The sequence below is a fragment of the Scyliorhinus torazame genome, chromosome 13 (genome assembly GCF_047496885.1).
Source record: "Scyliorhinus torazame isolate Kashiwa2021f chromosome 13, sScyTor2.1, whole genome shotgun sequence".
Classification (NCBI taxonomy): domain Eukaryota; kingdom Metazoa; phylum Chordata; class Chondrichthyes; order Carcharhiniformes; family Scyliorhinidae; genus Scyliorhinus; species Scyliorhinus torazame.
This window is the reverse complement of record NC_092719.1, coordinates 201,876,497-201,894,822: the sequence shown is the minus strand read 5'-3', so window position 1 is coordinate 201,894,822 and position 18,326 is coordinate 201,876,497. Positions and strand designations below refer to the sequence as shown.

Below are 18,326 nucleotides of genomic sequence, written 5' to 3'. Positions count from 1 at the left end.
CCTTAGGTCGTTCAAAGATGTGCAGGTTAGGTAGAGTTACCGGGCTACGAGTGAGTGGGCCTAGGTGGGGGATGTTCTTTCAGAGGGTCAGTGCAGCCTCGATGGCTAAATGGCCTCCTTATGCACTGTTGGGATTCTATTGATATTCACCAGAATGATGCTGGAGCTGAAAGAATTACATTGCGAGGGTAGATTAAGCCAACTTGATGTATGCTTTGGAGGAGTGATCCAACTAAGGTGATTATTCTAAACGATAAAGGGATTCAACATGATGTATGGAGAAAAAAATCAGATTGCAATTTTCAGATGAAAGTTGGTGGAAATCTGGAACACTGGGCGTGATTCTCCCATCGGGCGGCTAAATGCCGACCCCGGCAAACGGGAGTGTTTTACTCCGGCGTCGACACCCGTTCCGAGACCCGATTCTCTGGGCCACAGTGGGGTAGCACGGCGCTGGAGCGGCCCATGCCGCTCCAGCTGCCGATCCCGACGTGAACCCGGTGCCGCGGGATCCGCGCATGCGCAGTTGGGCTGGCACCAACTAGCGCATGCGCAGTGGCCTTTGTCCCCGCGCCGGCCCCAACGCCAAATGGCACAGGGCTACAGGAGCCGGCGCGGAGGAAAGGAGGCCTCCTGACAGAGAGGCCGACAGGTGGGCCCCGATCACGGGCCAGGCCACTACGGAGATCCCCCCCCCCCAAAACAGGCCGCCCCCGCACCCTTAAACGCTGAGGTCCCGCTGGCTCAGAGGATGTTATAACAGCGCCGGCGGGACTCGGCTTTTTGGTGACGGCCGCTCGGCTCATTCGGGCCGGAGAATCGGCGTGCCGAAGAGTCGGCGCATACCCCAACTGGCGCAGCGCCAGCCCCAGAGGCGCCGATTCTCCGCAGACCCGGCATCGGGGTGGCGTGGCGCTATTCGCGCGGCACGCTGGCGATTCTCCGACCTGGCGGGAGGTCGGAGAATTCCACCCACTATTCCTCATAAAGCTGCATATGCGAGTTAATGGCAAGCACAATGGGTCATAACCTCAGAGGAGTGGCAATTACAGTCAGATCGCCACTCCATTCCTTTTTACTTACCTTAGTCAGGAGCTGCACCTTCCTCACCCACCCTTGGGTGACTTGGGCCTCCTCAAAAGAGTACAGTGTGGTGGGTGCCCAAGGCCTTCCAGTTCCGTGTAGCAGAGTCAGATGGCACTAGCTCCACATGGACAGTGACCCGAGGTCGGGATCGAACCCGAGTCCTCGGCGCCATGAGGCAGCTGTGCTAACCACTGTGCCACCTTGCCGCCCCTCTCAGTAACTAATCTGTGAAGATATTCAGAACCATCCAATATCTCGGATTTAAATCAGAGTACCAGACGGTTCACATTGCAGGGCATCCCATCGGAGGTTTGAACTTAACCGGGCAAAGCCCTTGCATGGGGACTTCCAGGGGCATCCTCCAGCGCATCTTTTGAGTACCTCCAGAGTACAACCCCACCCACTCAGAGATCAGAAGATACGGAAAGTATTCTCAAATTCCTTCTTCCCACGTCATTTTCAAGAGAAGATGTTCCTTCATGTCGTCCAGTATGGTAACTGCTTTCAGCTGTACACAAAAGACATATCTCATTTAACCATCAGCAAGTAAAATGGGCATGCAAACGGAGGCATTTTCTCTCTGAGCATGTCTTCATAAGCAGTGCACACATTGCACACAGTGCTATAACGGATTCTTGCTTTCCTCCCCAGGTGCAGCATGCTGCCACTCAACGAGCGAGTCATTTGCAATCCGTGGTCATGAGATTTATCAATATTCAGCCAGCCTGCTACACTGAAGCTCATTATTAAATTACTAGAGGAGCAAGACACAACGTGTGCAGCGGGATTTGGACATCGTTAGCAAGGGCACCAAAGTCGGTTCTGGCAGCCTGCAACAGAGGTTCTCCATCTTAAATGTTGGAGAGGTTGCAGGCATTTCCAGAATTCTGTAGACAGTGAGCTAGAAGCTTAGATTGGTGATTATTGTAGAACTACCATGAAATATTAAATAATCTGTGAATTATGGAACAGATATTTTGTGACTAAGTGACATTTCATTGAACTGAGCTGTAACACAATTCCACAGCTTCAGAAACATTAGCCCATCGTTTAACTCCATCTGCTTTGGCAAATATAAAATCTTCTCCTCAATAGACCTGAAATTCCTGAAAGATTTTCCTCTATTGCTTTTAGAATCTGCCCACCACTCCCCCAAATCTCATACTAAGCACTGCTCTTTCGCAGTACAAGCCTGATGACTGAGTGACAGGTGATTCGACCAATCAGATTCCTCAGGCACTTTAACAAAAACCCACCTTCATCCCTCCAAGCGATGGGGCCGCCGTCTAATTCATTCAACAACAACTTGCAGTTATATAGCACCATTAATATTATAAAACTGTTTCAAGCAGTTTCTGAGGTATTCACAAATTGTGACACCCAGCTACAAAAGCTTGGTTGAAGAGGCACGTTAAGATAAGACCATAAGACATAGGAGCAGAATTAGGCCACTCAGCCCTTCAAGTCTGTTCCGCCATTCAAACATGGCTGATATTTTCTCATCCCCATTCTCCTGCCTTCTCCCCATAACCCCTGATGCCCTTATTAATCAAGAACCTATCTATCTGTCTTAAAGACACTCCGTGATTTGGCCTCCACAGCCTTCTGCGGTAACGAGTTCCACAGATTCACCACCCTCTGGCTGAAGAAATTCCTCCTCATCTCTGTTTTAAAGGATCGTCCCTTTAGTCTGAGATGGTGTCCTCTGGTTCTAGTTTTTCCTACAAGTGGAAACATCCTCTGCACGTCCACTCTATCCAGGCCTCACAGTATCCTGTAAGTTTCAATAAGATCCCCCCTCACCCTTCTAAACTCCAATGAGTACATTCCTCATACGACAAGTTCTTCATTCCAGGGAGCATTCTTGTGAACCTCCTCTGGACCCTTTCCAAGGCCAGCACATCCTTCCTTAGATACAGGGCCCAAAACTGCTCACAATACTCCAAATGGGGTCTGACCAGAGCCTTATACAGCCTATGAAGTACATCCCTGGTCTTGTATTCTAGCTCTCTTGACATGAATGCTAACATTGCATTTGCCTTCTTAACTGCCGACTGAACCTGCACATTAACCTTAAGAGAATCGTGAACAAGGACTCCCAAGTCTCTTTGTGCTTCTGATTTCCTAAGCTTCCATATCCTTCTGCAGCCCTCTTGCTTCCTCAAAACGACCTGTCCCTCTACAGATCTTTGTATCATCTGTAATCTTAGCAAAAGTGCCTTCAGTTCCCTCTTCCAAATCATTAATGTATATTGTAAAAAGTTGTGGTCCCAGCACAGACCCCTGAGACACACCACTTGTCACCGGCTGCCATCCTGAAAAAGACCCCTTTATCCCCACTCTCTGCCTTCTGCCAGTCAGCCAATCCTCTATCCATGCCAGGATCTTACCCTGAACACCATGGGCTTTTAACTTATTTAACAGTCTCCTATGCAGTTTAAGATGTTCCTTAACAGGCCAGGTCTCGGGAATAATAGGGTAAATTCTAAAAGCAATGGGAGGAAAATCTTTGAGGAATTTCAAGTCTATTGAGAAGGTTTTAAAGTTACAGAAGTAGACCAAGTTAAAGGATGGTGATAGTAATTGACTATTTCCTGATAGATCTGATAGGTAAAAAGGCTATTTTAATGTAAATATTAAGACCCAGTTTTAATACCCATTTTAAATTGAGGATTTCAGCACTTATAACCTCAGGTCATGACAAAACACATAGCTTCAACAGAGGCATAAAAAGCCTGACACATGCATAAACTAATTGGAGATAAAAACAACATTTTCACTAAGCAAGATGAAAAAGCTTTTGTTCTAATAAATATATTTTCAAAGACAGTTTGACATTAAGAAATGAGCTGTACCAGTAATCAGATCAAGGCCAGTAAGCAACATAGGAATATGAAGGCGCCATTGTCCAAAATGTGGATAAAAGTAAAGTCAGCAGAAAACCAGTAGAAACCAGTCTTGAGAAAAGCACAGAATCGCATTCCATAACATACACAAATATTCAAACATGAAACATTCAGAACTTATGTTCTGTTCTTATATTAAGGATTGACAGTTGACCATCGAATCAAATGTATTTGATTCTAACCCAAACCAATTAGGACGACATAGAGGTGTAGATAGATGCCTAAAGTCTGATAAGATTCTCCTTAAACATGATAGTCCGTACGGCCATCTTTATCCAGGATCATTCTATACTTTGATCTAACTATTCACTATCCTTATTTTCATATTTTCACTTTTCCACTCTAACTCTTGAAGCTGTTTTGCTGTAAGCAAGAAGCCATTTCTGTATTATTTTGAAAGTTAAATTGTTTATAAGTTACTTCTCTTTAAGTCCTTTTGCTAGCCGGACTTTATTGAGAATAGATTTAAGTTTCTCTCAATTGTAATCAAATAGAGGCAATAAAGATTCTTGTTTGCATCCGAGAAGTTTAACTCTAATTTCGACTGAGTTTTAGTGTCGCAAAACTTCAGTAATTCCGCATGGTAGATCTCATCAGATGAGCCGACATTTCTGAAGATGGGGAATTGCATTACAGCTCAGTTCAATGAAATGTCACGCAGACACAAAATAACCAATGCTATCTGCTCCATTATTCACAACTGATTTAATATTCCGGGGATGGTCAACAATGGGCCAGAAACTGGTAAATCATTTCCGCTGGGAAGATCTGATTTATTTCTGGATATTATTTTTGTTGAAAAAGGCTTGTGCTCAGAACTTGATTGTTTAATTTTTTTGTCAAGTCTGGTGGCAATCTTTGCTCTTCAGACAAAGTAACATTGTTCAGTAGACACCTGAAACCCTTATCGAGGACCTCAGGGGGCTGCAAACCTCTGCTCGAGAACCTCTACTTTACCATATCCAATCCTTTGCTGTCAGGACTCTTGAGAATAAGTGCAGGTTATTCCAGTTTTGGATGTAAGAGAGAGAGTCTATGATGGGAGCGCCCTTTAACCTCCATTATGGGATAGTGCTGGCTATAGCACTGTACAATCTGATCAAAGGAGTGTAATTTCCTATTCCTGTCATAGCTAATTTCTCATTATTACAGCTCTAATTGGAAGCAACTATTGAACCATTTATCGCATTCCTGCCTCATCAACCAGTTAATCATGAGAGTAACTGAACACTACGTTAAACAGCTTCAATAATTAATGCTGAAGTGGTCACAACCTCTGAAAATTCATGCGAGATGCTGCAGAAAAAATTAAATAAGGTGATGTGTTACTGTTTTATTTTGTGATTCTGTGGTGAAAGCCACTGTGGTGGATCTTGGGAGTCCCTCAATTTCTCCACAAAGCAAGCTCCAGACTCTGGCCATATCACCAGACAGTTATAAAGTGGTCTCCATGATAAAACAGGAACTGAATAATGGTCAAAAACCATCTCCTGCACTTTACTTCCTGTTTTGTTACCGGTGTGGTAGGTAACATGTGCTACTCAATCCTTGGTTAGTGATGAGGTATTCTGAATCTCAATGAAGAAGATTCGAACTCGCCCAGTAGTAACAAAAGGTTTATTGAGTAACTACAACAATATTTACATGAGTTCTTTACTTTAACTTTGATACTAGTGATAATGTTAACAAGATCCAACTACGGTAACTATACGTAACTCCATTAGCCATCTAAACTAGTCTGCTATTGCTTTGGTCATAGTGCACCCAAGAGAGAGCGACCCAATGTGGCTGCCTTTTATACCCCTGTTGGTCCGGCCCTTTAGTGATCATGTGGTGTTACTGATTACACATTAACCCCTTGTGTACATGCACACAGAGAGATCACTATACTTCCTTTGTACGTTCCAGCTAATTACGGCAAAACAAGGGGGTAATGGCTAAAACGATGGCTTGGTTAATCAGCAAAAGATCACTCACTGATACATGAGCTCCAAACTCAAACTGGTAGTTGTATATAAAAGGGTGCAGGTGCAACTCTTCCACTGGCTTTTACAACAGTCAAACTGTTACTCGACCAATGGAGCCGAGCACTCAGCCAGGGGGGGTCTCCTGAAATTGTACATTTTAGATTATAGTGGAAATAGAAACAGGAATAGGCCACTCAGCCCTGCAAGGCAGTTCTACCATTTAATGAGATCATGGTTGAGCTGCATTCTAGCTCCCATTTCCTTTACCACAACATCTCTCTTGAACAGCTTGGCCGCTTTTAACATTGTAGCCCCATGCTCTAGACAACCCCCCAACAGTCTTACCTACCCCATTGATTCCTTTTAAAACCCGAAAGCTTTTTTCATATAATCACCCCTTCTACATTTCAGGACTACAAACCTAGTTTATATAATCGTTTCTCATCATCATTTCTGATGAGACTTGGAATATGACACAGTTTCTCTCTCCAAAGATACTGCCAGACTTGGGATGAGCATTTCCAGCATTTTCCATTTTTATTTCAGATTTTCAGTATCCATAATTGTCTAAAATTCGAATTTCCTTTTAATAAAACTATGTATGCAAACTATTTTTTGTATTATCATGCATGAAGCTATACATCAATGAAGTGTTATTGCGTTAGAACAGAAATCATTATAAACTGAAATTTAATTGGGTTCTCTAAGAATTGAAAACCTTTCCTCTAATTTGAGTACTCATTGAATTCGGTTGATGTAGAAAAATAGGTGCATTTGACCTGAGACAATGTGCATTTAAATTCTAATTTCAGAAGATGCAAAGAAACAAACGTCGAACTTCAACAAACAAAATCAAGGTAATTGAGACACATTATTCCAAGTGAGGATCCTGAAATAATGTCAGTAAAAGTAAAGAGAGTCCCTCCACTGGAACTTGATAAAATGAGTGATATGAAAGAATTTAGTCAGCTGGAAGCATCTAATAGGATCAGTGCCTACCCACTTCATTTATATAAGCACAATGTGTTATCTCAAGTGATGGTAAACAAATATATACCAGAAAACCACTTGGCAGTAAGGACTTTCAAATCATTGTTCATGGAGTTAAATTCTTCAAATGACAAGTGTTCATCTTGTGTCTTTAACGCAGTAAATAATAGAATAGAATTTACAGTGCAGAAGGAGGCCATTCAGCCCATCGAGTCTGCACCGGCCCTCGGAAAGAGCACCCTACTAAAGCCCCATGCCTACACCCTATCCCCTTTATCCCCGTAACCCCATTTAACCTTTTTGAACACGAAGGGCAATTTAGAATGGCCAATCCACCTAACCTGCACATCTTTGGACTGCGGGAGGAAACCGGAGCACCCGGAGGAAACCCATGCAGACACGGGGAGAATGTGCAGACTCCACACAGACAGTGACCCAAGCCAGGAATCGAACCTGGGACCCTGGCGCTGTGAAGAAACTGTGCTAACCACTGTCCCATGGTTTCTCAGGTTAAGAAACAGGAATCAGTGTAGGCTTGATTATTTATTATGGTTCATCAAATTAAAATCAATAATTTACAATGAATTACAGCACAAGAATATATTATATATTTTGCATATCTGCGCCATTATAGGCTCTCAAGAGTAATTTTGTGCTAATTTAACAATCAGGTCATTACACATGTACAAGGAAACAGTCACGGTAAAGACGTGATGCTCTGTGCTTCTCCCACAAAATTCCATGGGTCCACAGAGCATGAAGATGGGAAAGTCACTTCCTCCCCAGGCACCTAGCAAATGCAATTGACTAAGTTCATTAAACTCTTTCATTGGATGTGGGTGTCGCTGGCAAAGCCAGTATTTGTTGCACATCCTAATTGCCCTTGCACAGAGTGGCTTGCTAGGCCATTTACCAATCAATCACAATGCTCTGGATCTGGAGTAAAATGTAGGCCAGACCGGATCAGGATACAAGAACATATGTTACGAAATAGAAGGAGCAGACCACTTAGCCCATCAAGCCTGCTCCGCCATTCAATACAATTATCGCTGACTTTGGGTTTCAACTCCATTTTCCCACCTACTTCCTATATCCCTTGCTTCCCTGTGAGATAGAAAAATCGGTCTATCGCAGCTTCAAAGTATTCAAGGATGGAGCACCACAACCCTCCTGGGGTAGATAATTGCAACGGTTCACAACCCTCAGTGAACTAATTTCTCCTCGCCTCAGTCCTACATTATTGCCGCTCTGTCCTGAGGCTGTGCCCGTGTTTTAGATTCCCCGATGGGCACAACTAATCACGAACTGCCTACCTGATTAAGGCCCTTCAAAACCTTGTAGGTTTCGCCTCTCATTCTTTTAAACTCCAGAGAATACAAACCCAATTTACTCAGACGCTTATCATAGAACAACCCTTTCATCCCAGGATCCACAAAGGCAGTGCACCACCAACTTCTCAAGGGAAATCATGGATGGGCAATAAATGCTGGCCAGCCAGCGAAGCCTGCATCCCACAAGTACATTTCAAAAGAAATTCGCTGTACTGCTCCAATTCAAGTAAATCCTTTCTTAAACCTGGAGACCAAAATTGCAAAACTCCTGATGCAGTCTCACCAAGACCAAGACTTATAATAAAGGCTTGCAATAAATATTTGCTTCCTGGACCTGCATGCTAACTTTCTGCATTCTTTGTACATGCACACTGAAGTCTCTTTGAACAACACCTAAAAGTTTCTCATCTTTTAAAAATGTTCTTTTTTTTATACTTCTGACTAAAGTTAATAACTTCTCTATATTATACTCCACCTGCGATCTTGTTGCCCACTCATTATATGTCTCCAAATGTCTCTGCAGCCTCCCCACATACCTTCCCACCAAGTTTGGTGTCACCAGCAAACTTTGATACATTATTTGCTGTCCCAAGTTAGGTCTCTGTTGGGGTATGCTGAGTAAGCTGATCTCAGTTAGCACAACAACAGAGGAAAGGAGAAAGCTCGACTTCCCTGCATGTGTGGATGTTAAGAATAGTACTTGGCTTTAGAATCAGTCTGTTACCACCCACTGGGAAAGTGCACTCTCATATTGTGCAAGATGAAACCTTGTGGAGCTTTATTCCAGCAAGAATTAAGCAGCATTAGAAAAGAAAAACATTTGTGGAAGAAAATTTGTTATTGGGAGGTCAACTCCTGCCTATGCAAGATGCTATATTCTATGACACCAATCTAGCTATGTTATTGATGCATGGAAAATGAACAAAGAGAGAGACCTCTGCACACTGTGCTGTTATTGGCATGGTCAGTTCTTGGTGAGCTTTGAGAAATAAAGGAGGCACCCATCTTCATTATGGGCAGAAAGTATCTACAAATATCAGTGACATGTTAATTCAGCAGCTCAGACCCTTAAATATTAGGCCTGTCCAACTTGGGAGGAAAACATGTGTGCAGTAATTTGAAGTTGCCCATCAGATAGGAATGGTTTACATGATGTGGGAGATTATTTTAAATTGGGAACACATCTTTTGCATAATACTGCACATTGCATACTTTTGACAGCTATATAAGGCACATTATTTTTAGGCCATGTCTCAAGTTAAAAGACAACTAGCACCCAAAACATGGGAAGACCAATACATGCTGGCGGCCCGTTCAAAGCACACATTAAAACTCCCCTGCTTAATATGTCTATTCAGTAATATCGTCAGAGAAACGGAATTCTATCATTTCATGGTCAATGCATCATCAAACAATCATATCACTATTACAAGGTATTATTGTTCCATTACAATTAGATCACTGCACTACCTCAAAGAGTGATGTATCAATTTGAAGTGGTTCAAATGTGAGCACAATTTATCACATTACAGTAAAATGTCTATGCTCATGATTCCCTAATTATAGCTTGTTAAACGAATTAAAATCCTATTCTGCTACAATCGGAATAAAGTTAGTGAATTACCATGATCGACCAAGACTCATACCCTCTGTGGAGTCTTAGAACTATGGTACAATTGAGTCCGAACAAATATCTCACAACTCTTTTAATTTTGAACACTGCTACTTTTATAATGCAAATTATTCATCTGGGTGTCAGGTTAAAGTAGCTCTTTGCGACAATACCAATTTACCATTGGTAGACAGGTGCCCCAACTTCACTTGGTTGGCCATGTGCTTAGGATGTCAGAGTCCAGACTGCCAAAGCAAATCTTCTTTGCCAAGCTCACGGTAGGCTCCCGAACAAGAGGACGACAAAGGAAGCACTTCAAAGACCCCTGAACGCCTACGTCAAGAAATGCAACATAGATGTCAATAATTGAGGAGATACTTGCTCTGATGAGACCTTCTTGAAGGAACCTTGTTTGAAGATACACAATTCTTAGAAGCCTCCGACTGCAAGAGGAGGCGCGGAAAAGGAGCCGGAGAAAGGAACATCAGTAATCAGAGTCCAAGGACGCACCCCACCCCCTGGAAACACCTGCTCAGTGTGCGATTGAAGATGCAGCTCTGTGGGCAGCATGGTGGTGCAGTGGTTAGCATTGCTGCCTCACGGCTTGGAGGACCCGGGTACGATTCCGGCCCCGGGTCACTGTCCGTACGGAGTTTGCACATTCTCCCCATATCACCCCCACAACCCAAAGATGTGCAGTGTAGGTGGATTGACAAAGTTAAATTTCCCCTTAATAAAAAGAAATTGCGGCTCAACAATTGGGCTAGTCAGCCGCGTAAGGACCCACAGAATCCATGACCAGTAATACAGAGTTTCTTAGGTGGACAATTATACTCGTTAGCAGTGATCGCTGAAGAAGAGATGTTACTTGATCAAAGAATTTTGTTTTTGAGAAAGTCTGAAGGAAAATTGCACATCTGATTCAAAATCCCTGCATAACCACACCCCTGCCCCCTCAACCTACCCACATTTTGTCCCCTCTTTACGATTAGAAGTTAAGCTGGAGTAAAATCTGGTAACTCGCTCAAAATTGAGGACAAATAGTGAGTGCTACATGGCTATTCACTTGTGGGAACTGCAACAGTTGAGCCTGGTGTAAAAATCACACAACTTATAACTGGGGTAATGGATTGCAATCGACAGCAAACTCCGCAGTGCTATTGTACAAATAACACCATATGTATAAATAAACTCGGTGAATATATTAAGCAAAAACGGAGTTAAGACTGGAGTTAAGACTGTGCTTCAAGATAGTCTGACCAGCCTTTTGATTGTGATATGGTTGGGCCTATGGAGGTATATCTTACCCAACACCGTTCTTATAAAATCTGTTCCTTTCAGTTAGTGAGCAGCTGCTTGTCAGGTTCCAGTCCATCTGTTTGGCCTGGAATAGTTAGAGTTGAAGCCTACGAGCCAGGTATGGAGACAACATCATCATCCTTGCAGATTTTCCAGAATAAACTTTAACTGGGCATTAGCTACATCTTCACCAGAATCATGGAACTGTGACACACTGAGCGCAGTTGGAAATCACAGAGGCATCAATTTAAAAATGAATTAATTAGCTCAGTTTTTATAAACTGAAAATGTAATGAACCAAATTGCTGAGGACGGGGTCTTGACTGCAGAAAGTGAGATAAATGACATTTAAGTACACATACCTCATCCATAATATCACTCAAAAGCATCCTCGGTATATAAATCTTACACACACACACACAAAGTATGCATCACCAGCTTAAATATCATCAGATAACCCCAAGCACTGAAATCATGTAGAACACCACATCATGGCTATCCATTCAAATGTCTGTTTGAGCATACAACACTCAATGCTCATCAAATCACTGGGGAGGTTATGGTCTTTTTTTCCCCCCATGGAGGTGAAATAAGAGGGGTGGGGGGGGGAATTAATGACATTTTGCGCAGCAATGTTTTGGAATGCCAGATTTCTGGAAGAAGCATCATTATTTGAAGAGTGAATCTCTTCTCGCATTGAGAATTATTGTGCAGTTCAAGTGGATATTCTTTTTGTTAATACTCGCTTGCAACATCTACTATAAAGTATGCCATGCTCTCATTCTTGTTATTGCTGTTTGGAAACAGTTAATATCTGGAACATACTGTATTATTGGTCACCATTTTCTAAGGATATACATCCAATTTTCCTTGCCAGATTTCACACCAACTATTTCCACAAATCTACACATTTAATAATTTCCTCCTTAATGGCAATTCATTTTAATTGCACTGCAGAAAATGATCACTATCTGGATTGGTGCTTGTATGCATCCTCCCATTACAAATAGTAGAATATATTTCCAAAGAGACAGATTATTTACTATAAGAATTGCACAGAACAGTCAGATTGAAAAAACATGTAGTTACGAGATAAATTAAGTGCATCCCCGAAGGCTGCCACGAAGCATTATGTTGGTGACAATGCAACGTTAACAAAAGATCGTTAAAATAAAGAAACATTGGACATTTTGGTTTAGATCTGATCAAAGATATAGCAAATGTCTAGTGGCATCACATATACCACCTGCTGTTCATTTCTTTCAGCCAAGCAGCCAAACCCAACGAATGCAGCAAAGAGAAAAGGAAAATATTTTGAGACTTACTAAGCAGCGGAATCATTGAGTTGGTATTCCCTGGATCGACCAAAACAAGCCTGAACTCCAGCGTCACCCCACAGCCTTCTGATCACATTTGCTAGATCATCAGGCAAGATGCCCTGCTCCTCAGCAGTACCAGACAATGCAAATAGCTGGCGTGCATCATCCTGAAGAAAGAACACATCAAATGTTAGAAGATTGCAGTTATAGTCAGCCTTCAGTCTCCTCATACTGGATTATTTTTTTCCCCCCCTTCTCCCACCGGAAAACAAATTCATAACAGTAATTTTACCATGAAGATCATCTTAACACGTTACTTTGGTGGTAATGCCAATCAACATTAGCATCAAGCTATCTCAGTTTAAATTCAGCACAACCAGTTGAAGAATAAAGCTCCCACTATTTTAAACAATGTGCTTCAATCCCAAGGTATCAGTGCTTCCTACAATCGTGCAATGTTCTTACTTCATATCAGCTATCTGTTTGACCTTTCAATGAGAGTTGGACCAGATTATGTGTGTTTTTTGCTTGGCCCACTCTGTCCAGGAACTACTTTGAGAATCCATAGAATCCCCATAGTGCAGGAGGCGGCCATTCGGCCCATCGTGTCTGCACCAACCCTCTGAAAGAACACTCTACCTAGGCCCACTTCCCCGCTCTATCCTCGTGGTGTTCAAACTAATTCATTTAATGCTCCAATAGAGGAGAGAAAAATTTGCAACACATCACTTTCTGGATTTGAATCCTGTAATACTGGTAGCAGGGAGCCAATGCACCAGAAAAGCATTCTCTTCCATCAGGATCTCTTTATAATATACAGTCACAAATTAGATTTCCGCTTATTCCAGTGACTTCAAGTACCCATGGAAACTTAATAGCATTAAAGGCCCAAGTAACTCAAGGAAATCAGAAAGTTGAGTTTTGATCATTACAACCTATCTGTCTTTTCCTTCTACATACTGGCTGTGTATGCTTACTGCCTAAAGGTTATTTCATCTTTCCAGAAGTTTACTTTCATATTTCAGAAACCGATAAGCATCCAGGATTTAACTTCGTTAAATTTCAACAATTGAATTCTATTTTATCGACTTGTCAAGCTTACAGCACTCTTCATAATAGTTTCCCCAGCTGAAACATCTGAAAGGCTGAAAGACTAATTTCGCAAACTTAGTTTTGTCTGGACTGCACCCTGAATAACACTTTTCACTGTGTGTAGGGGCTGGTTTAGCACAGTGGGCTAAACAGCTGGCTTGTAATGCAGAACAAGGCCAGCAACGCGGGTTCATTTCCCGTACCAACCTCCCCGAACAGGCGCCGGAATGTGGCGACTAGGGGCTGTTTACAGTAACTTCATTGAAGCCTACTTGTGACAATAAGCGATTATATTGTATTATATTATTATATACCTAGGTGAACGTGACAATAAATCAAATTGAAGTTACGAGGAGGGGAGAACAGCCAAAATCCTCGTTCCCTTCCCAACTGTCCGTAAATAGTAAGCTTTTGAGATGAAAATGTGGTTGTGTTTTTTTAAAACCCACAACTCGCGACAATTTGGTTTGGCACACTGGGCTAAATCGCTGGCTTTTAAAGCAGACCAAGGCAGGCCAGCAGCACGGTTCAATTCCCGTACCAGCCTCCCCGAACAGGAGCCGGAATGTGGCGACTAGGGGCTTTTCACAGGAACTTAATTGAAGCCCACTTGTGACAATAAGCGATTTTCATTTCAATTTAAATGACAATCAGCAAGCTTTTCACGGGCTTAAATAAAGAAAGGTGGTTGTTTATTTAAGTACTCACCCCAAAATCTAACTCCACGACATCCATTCACACAAACACACATAGACAGACACACTCAAGGGAAGTACAGCTAAAGAGAATAATACACTTTTACAGGTTGTTTTTTTTAAAAAAGGGGTACAGTTCACGCAGCTATGTGCTGGAAAATATACATTGTGCTGGGAAACATACATGGTGGACCTGAAGAAAAGTCATCTTCCTTCCTTAAGTACAACTTGGATGAATTCAACCGCCGAGTCAATTTCAGGACGCTCTCGAAATGATAGCTTTATGACCTGCAAAAAGTCTACTTGCTTGAAAGCTTTGTACCAGGAGGTGAATTTTTTGTATTGGTGGTCTCAAAAAGAAAAAGGCCTGAAGACCTTATATGACAGCCTCAGGTTCTTAATGCATAGATGTAATTGCCATAAGGTGGCATGATAGAGCAGTGATTAGCATTACTCCCTCACAAGAAAAGGTCTAGGCCTTCGGAGAGCAATTCTTATGGAAAAAGATATATGCATTCCTGGGGTGGCTCAGTGGTTAGCACTGCTGCCTCATGGTGCCAAGGACCCGGGTTCGATCCTGGCCCTGGGTCACTGATAGAAACCAACTTTTTATGATAGGTAAAAAGGTTTATAGGAAGAAATTATTTCAAGAAATCACATTAACTAAAATTTTTAATCAATATATATTAACCATAACAGTAAGAAAAGGCTGACTGCTTGTGAATTGATCAGATAAGCAAATTGCTAGAGTTTGCAAGGCCAAACTGGCAGAAAAGACTCTGTTAGCGAGCCAGGCTGAGATCCCAGTTCCGTGTCCATGGTAATAACAAGCCACCCCATAGTAAGAATCTTTGGTGGGAAATGTGTTTCGCTTTGGAAAAATACAGAAATCTTTTATCTCTTAATTTGACAGACACTTCAGCCAAATTAAATGAATTATAGATTAGTTAAAACCAATCACAGCTGTAAAAAGGACACCACTTTTAAAGATAGTAATCTCCTTAAAAGTTCAGGTGTCGGGATGGGAAAGCCATTCTAGAATCAATTCAACCTATCTTTTGAAACCTATTGTACCTGCTTGCTTTGCAAAATCACTATTTTATTCTATTTTAAACCGCAGTTGTTTTGTACTGTGTATCTTGATTTGAAGAAATTACCACGAGCTGTCATTGTATTTTGAATTCAACAATCTGTATCTACGAAAGACAATCATTCTGCTGAGCTTGCTGCAGGGCTAGTCAGAACGTCCTAAATTTTGAAACTGAAGCTTACCAGTAGACACTACTAGCTGACAAAATAAAAGTTGCAAATTGCTTTTAACCCAAGAAGCCAGTCTTGAATTTCTGTTATTTGGTATATGGTGCGGCGTTACAGGTATACGAATAGACACAGAGATCCCACGGTCACTGCCCGTATGGAGTTTACACATTCTCCCAGTGTCTGCGTGGGTCTCACCCCCACAGCCCAAAGATGTGCAGGGTAGGTGGATTGGCCACGCTAAATTGCCCCTTAATTGGAAAAAAAATATTTGGGTACTCTAAATTTATTTTTAAAAAGCATTGCCGCCTCACAATGCCAGGGCCTCGGGTTCAATTCCAGCCTTGGGTGACCGCCTGTGTGGGTGGGTTTCCTTCAGCTGCTTTTTCCAAAAGTCCACAGATATGCAGGTTAGGTGGTGTTCCAGGAATAGGGTGGGAGTGTGGGTCTAGGTAGGGTGCTCTTTCAGTGGGTCGATGAAGACTATATCAGCCAAATGGCCTCCTTCTGCACTGTAGGGATTCCAGGATCATTCTGCCATGTCTCTCTTTCTGTAGTCAGCATTTTTAAAAATTAAAAGTCAAACCTGGCTGCCCTATGTGACTTCTCACACTGTGGTCCCTTTTCCAAATATGGCCATGTCCTTAGGTTGATGAGTCATATCCTTGTTTAGTCGAAGACATTTATCCTGGGGGGGGGGGGGGGGGGTAAGACAATAATCTTCTTTGTTTGAAAAACAACTCTTTGAATTTGGAAATGTCTTTTGATGATCTCAGGATTTGAATAGTTTATACCTTTTCAACTGCGGTGTGCCCTTTTGCTCTGTTAGGCAGTGTCAAATTATGAAAACACAGGACAGGTCAGCTCTCTTTGGTGGACATCTTTGCAGCAGTGCATGGTTCATTTTAAAAAGAAACTGTCTTTTTAAAAAGAAACGGTCCATTTCAAAGAGTCCACATTGAATAATATTTGGCACGACAATTTGTAAAACTCCTAAAATGGGCACCACATGTGTATTTAGAGCCCTAGATTTGAACCTGGCCACATGCTTTTGACTTTAAAAAGGATTGATCCAGACGAGTTTCAGTAAATACTTTTCCTTCCCCACTTGGAACAAACCATGGAGTGGAATTTTGCACAGGCAATTTTTATTCCTCCCACACTAATCATCTTCAAAATAGGGAATCTCAATTTCAGCCTTCTGTACTGAACAGGAAGACAATTATGTTCTCATTTCCATATTGCTTGACCATCAAGGATTTACAGGAAGAGTTATGGATAACACAAAGAACATTGCTATGATCAAATTAGACTCGGCTGCTAGGGATATTATGAAGAGCATTGCCCAAGAATCATCGTTATTGCCACCCAAAAGTCAACAAACACAAATTAACCCAGTATACAGCAGCGTATTGTTGCACAAGAACAGCACAACTGGATAGGGTAGGAAATAGCCAAAGCAGATGAAAGATGTAAATGGTTAGCATTCAATACGGTTAACATTTAAAATGCTTACCCTCATGAATCCCATAAATTTTAGCTTCCAGCCAGCTGCATTTATTGGTTTTCCTTAATTGTTTCGAGTTTCAATTGTTTGATCAGCGGGTGGGGAAATTATTTAAAATGGTTTAAATATAAAAACTTCGTAAACCAGATTTTTAAACGCACAAATGGACTTTTTTCTTAAGATCCAAATGTATGCTTTATTCATGACTCTGTTGAGGCCCTCAGGAGGAAAAGGGAGATAAACTATTAATTTTTTTTTATTTAAAAAAATTTTTTATTCTACATTTTCACATTTTCCTTCAAAAATTTACACCTCACCCACAAACAGTAAATGTTAACAAATACAAAATCAATCCCCTTAACAATACCAATGATCCCATCCTCCCACCACCCCAAACAACAGCACACCTGTCAATATATGCATCCAATAAACCAAACCCTCCCACGGTGGAAACAAAAAAAAAGAGAAAAAGAAAAAGGAGTCCGGGACCGCCCATGGTCACCATTCACCTATAGAGTCCACTCCCCCTCCCCCTACACTCAACGCCATCCAGACTCTGAAAGAGTACCGTACATGATACCCAAGAGTTGTACCCCCCTCCCCCCCCAAAGTCTCCAGCTCCTCCCGTCCACTGCCTCTTATAAAACTCTTCCTCCCAACCTCTGTTCCTTCCCCCCAACTTTCCACCCCGGCTAGACCACTCAGACCCTGTTCTTCCAGATTCCGATGGTCGCAGCCCCTCCCCCCCCACCTCACTCCCGTTCACTGGCCGGCTTAAACCGGCCAGCGTGGAGGCCCCCGCCCAGGTCCCTTTCCCCCTTGCCCGGCCCTAGGAAAGCCCAGAGATCCCCTTTTAGCACACAAACCCCGCATATCCATCTACACCCCAAAGAGCCCTCATTTCGAGTGAAAGTCCCATCACTTCCCTTGTCCAAATATATACAACGTTGGCTCCTTTAGCCCATACACCCGCGCAGTGAAACAAAAAAAGAAGAAAATATAGTCATGAGGTTACATCGTCACATGGCCATTTCCCAATTTGTCAGTTCTGCCAAAGTCTTTCTGCCTTCGCAAACTCCTCCGCTGCTTCCGCCGTTCCAAAATAAAAGTCCTTGAGCTTATAAGTCACACTCAGCTTCACTGGATATACAATGCCGCACTGCACCCTGCTAATGTACAGTGCCCTCTTCACCCGGTTGAAGGCAGCCCGCCTCCTCGCCAGCTCCACCGTAAGGTCCTGGTATACACCTATACCAGCTCCAGCG

General features: G+C 42.4%; 1 protein-coding gene across 1 annotated transcript in view; it reads right to left on the bottom strand.

Annotated features, from left to right (window-relative positions):
* LOC140388538 (guanine nucleotide-binding protein G(i) subunit alpha-2) overlaps positions 1-18,326 on the bottom strand; it is a 248,176-nt gene that overhangs the window by 117,860 nt on the left and 111,990 nt on the right. The window contains exon 4 of the mRNA XM_072472910.1: positions 12,517-12,677. Coding sequence (XP_072329011.1) covers positions 12,517-12,677 — 161 coding nt within the window. The remainder of the gene's footprint in view (positions 1-12,516; positions 12,678-18,326) is intronic.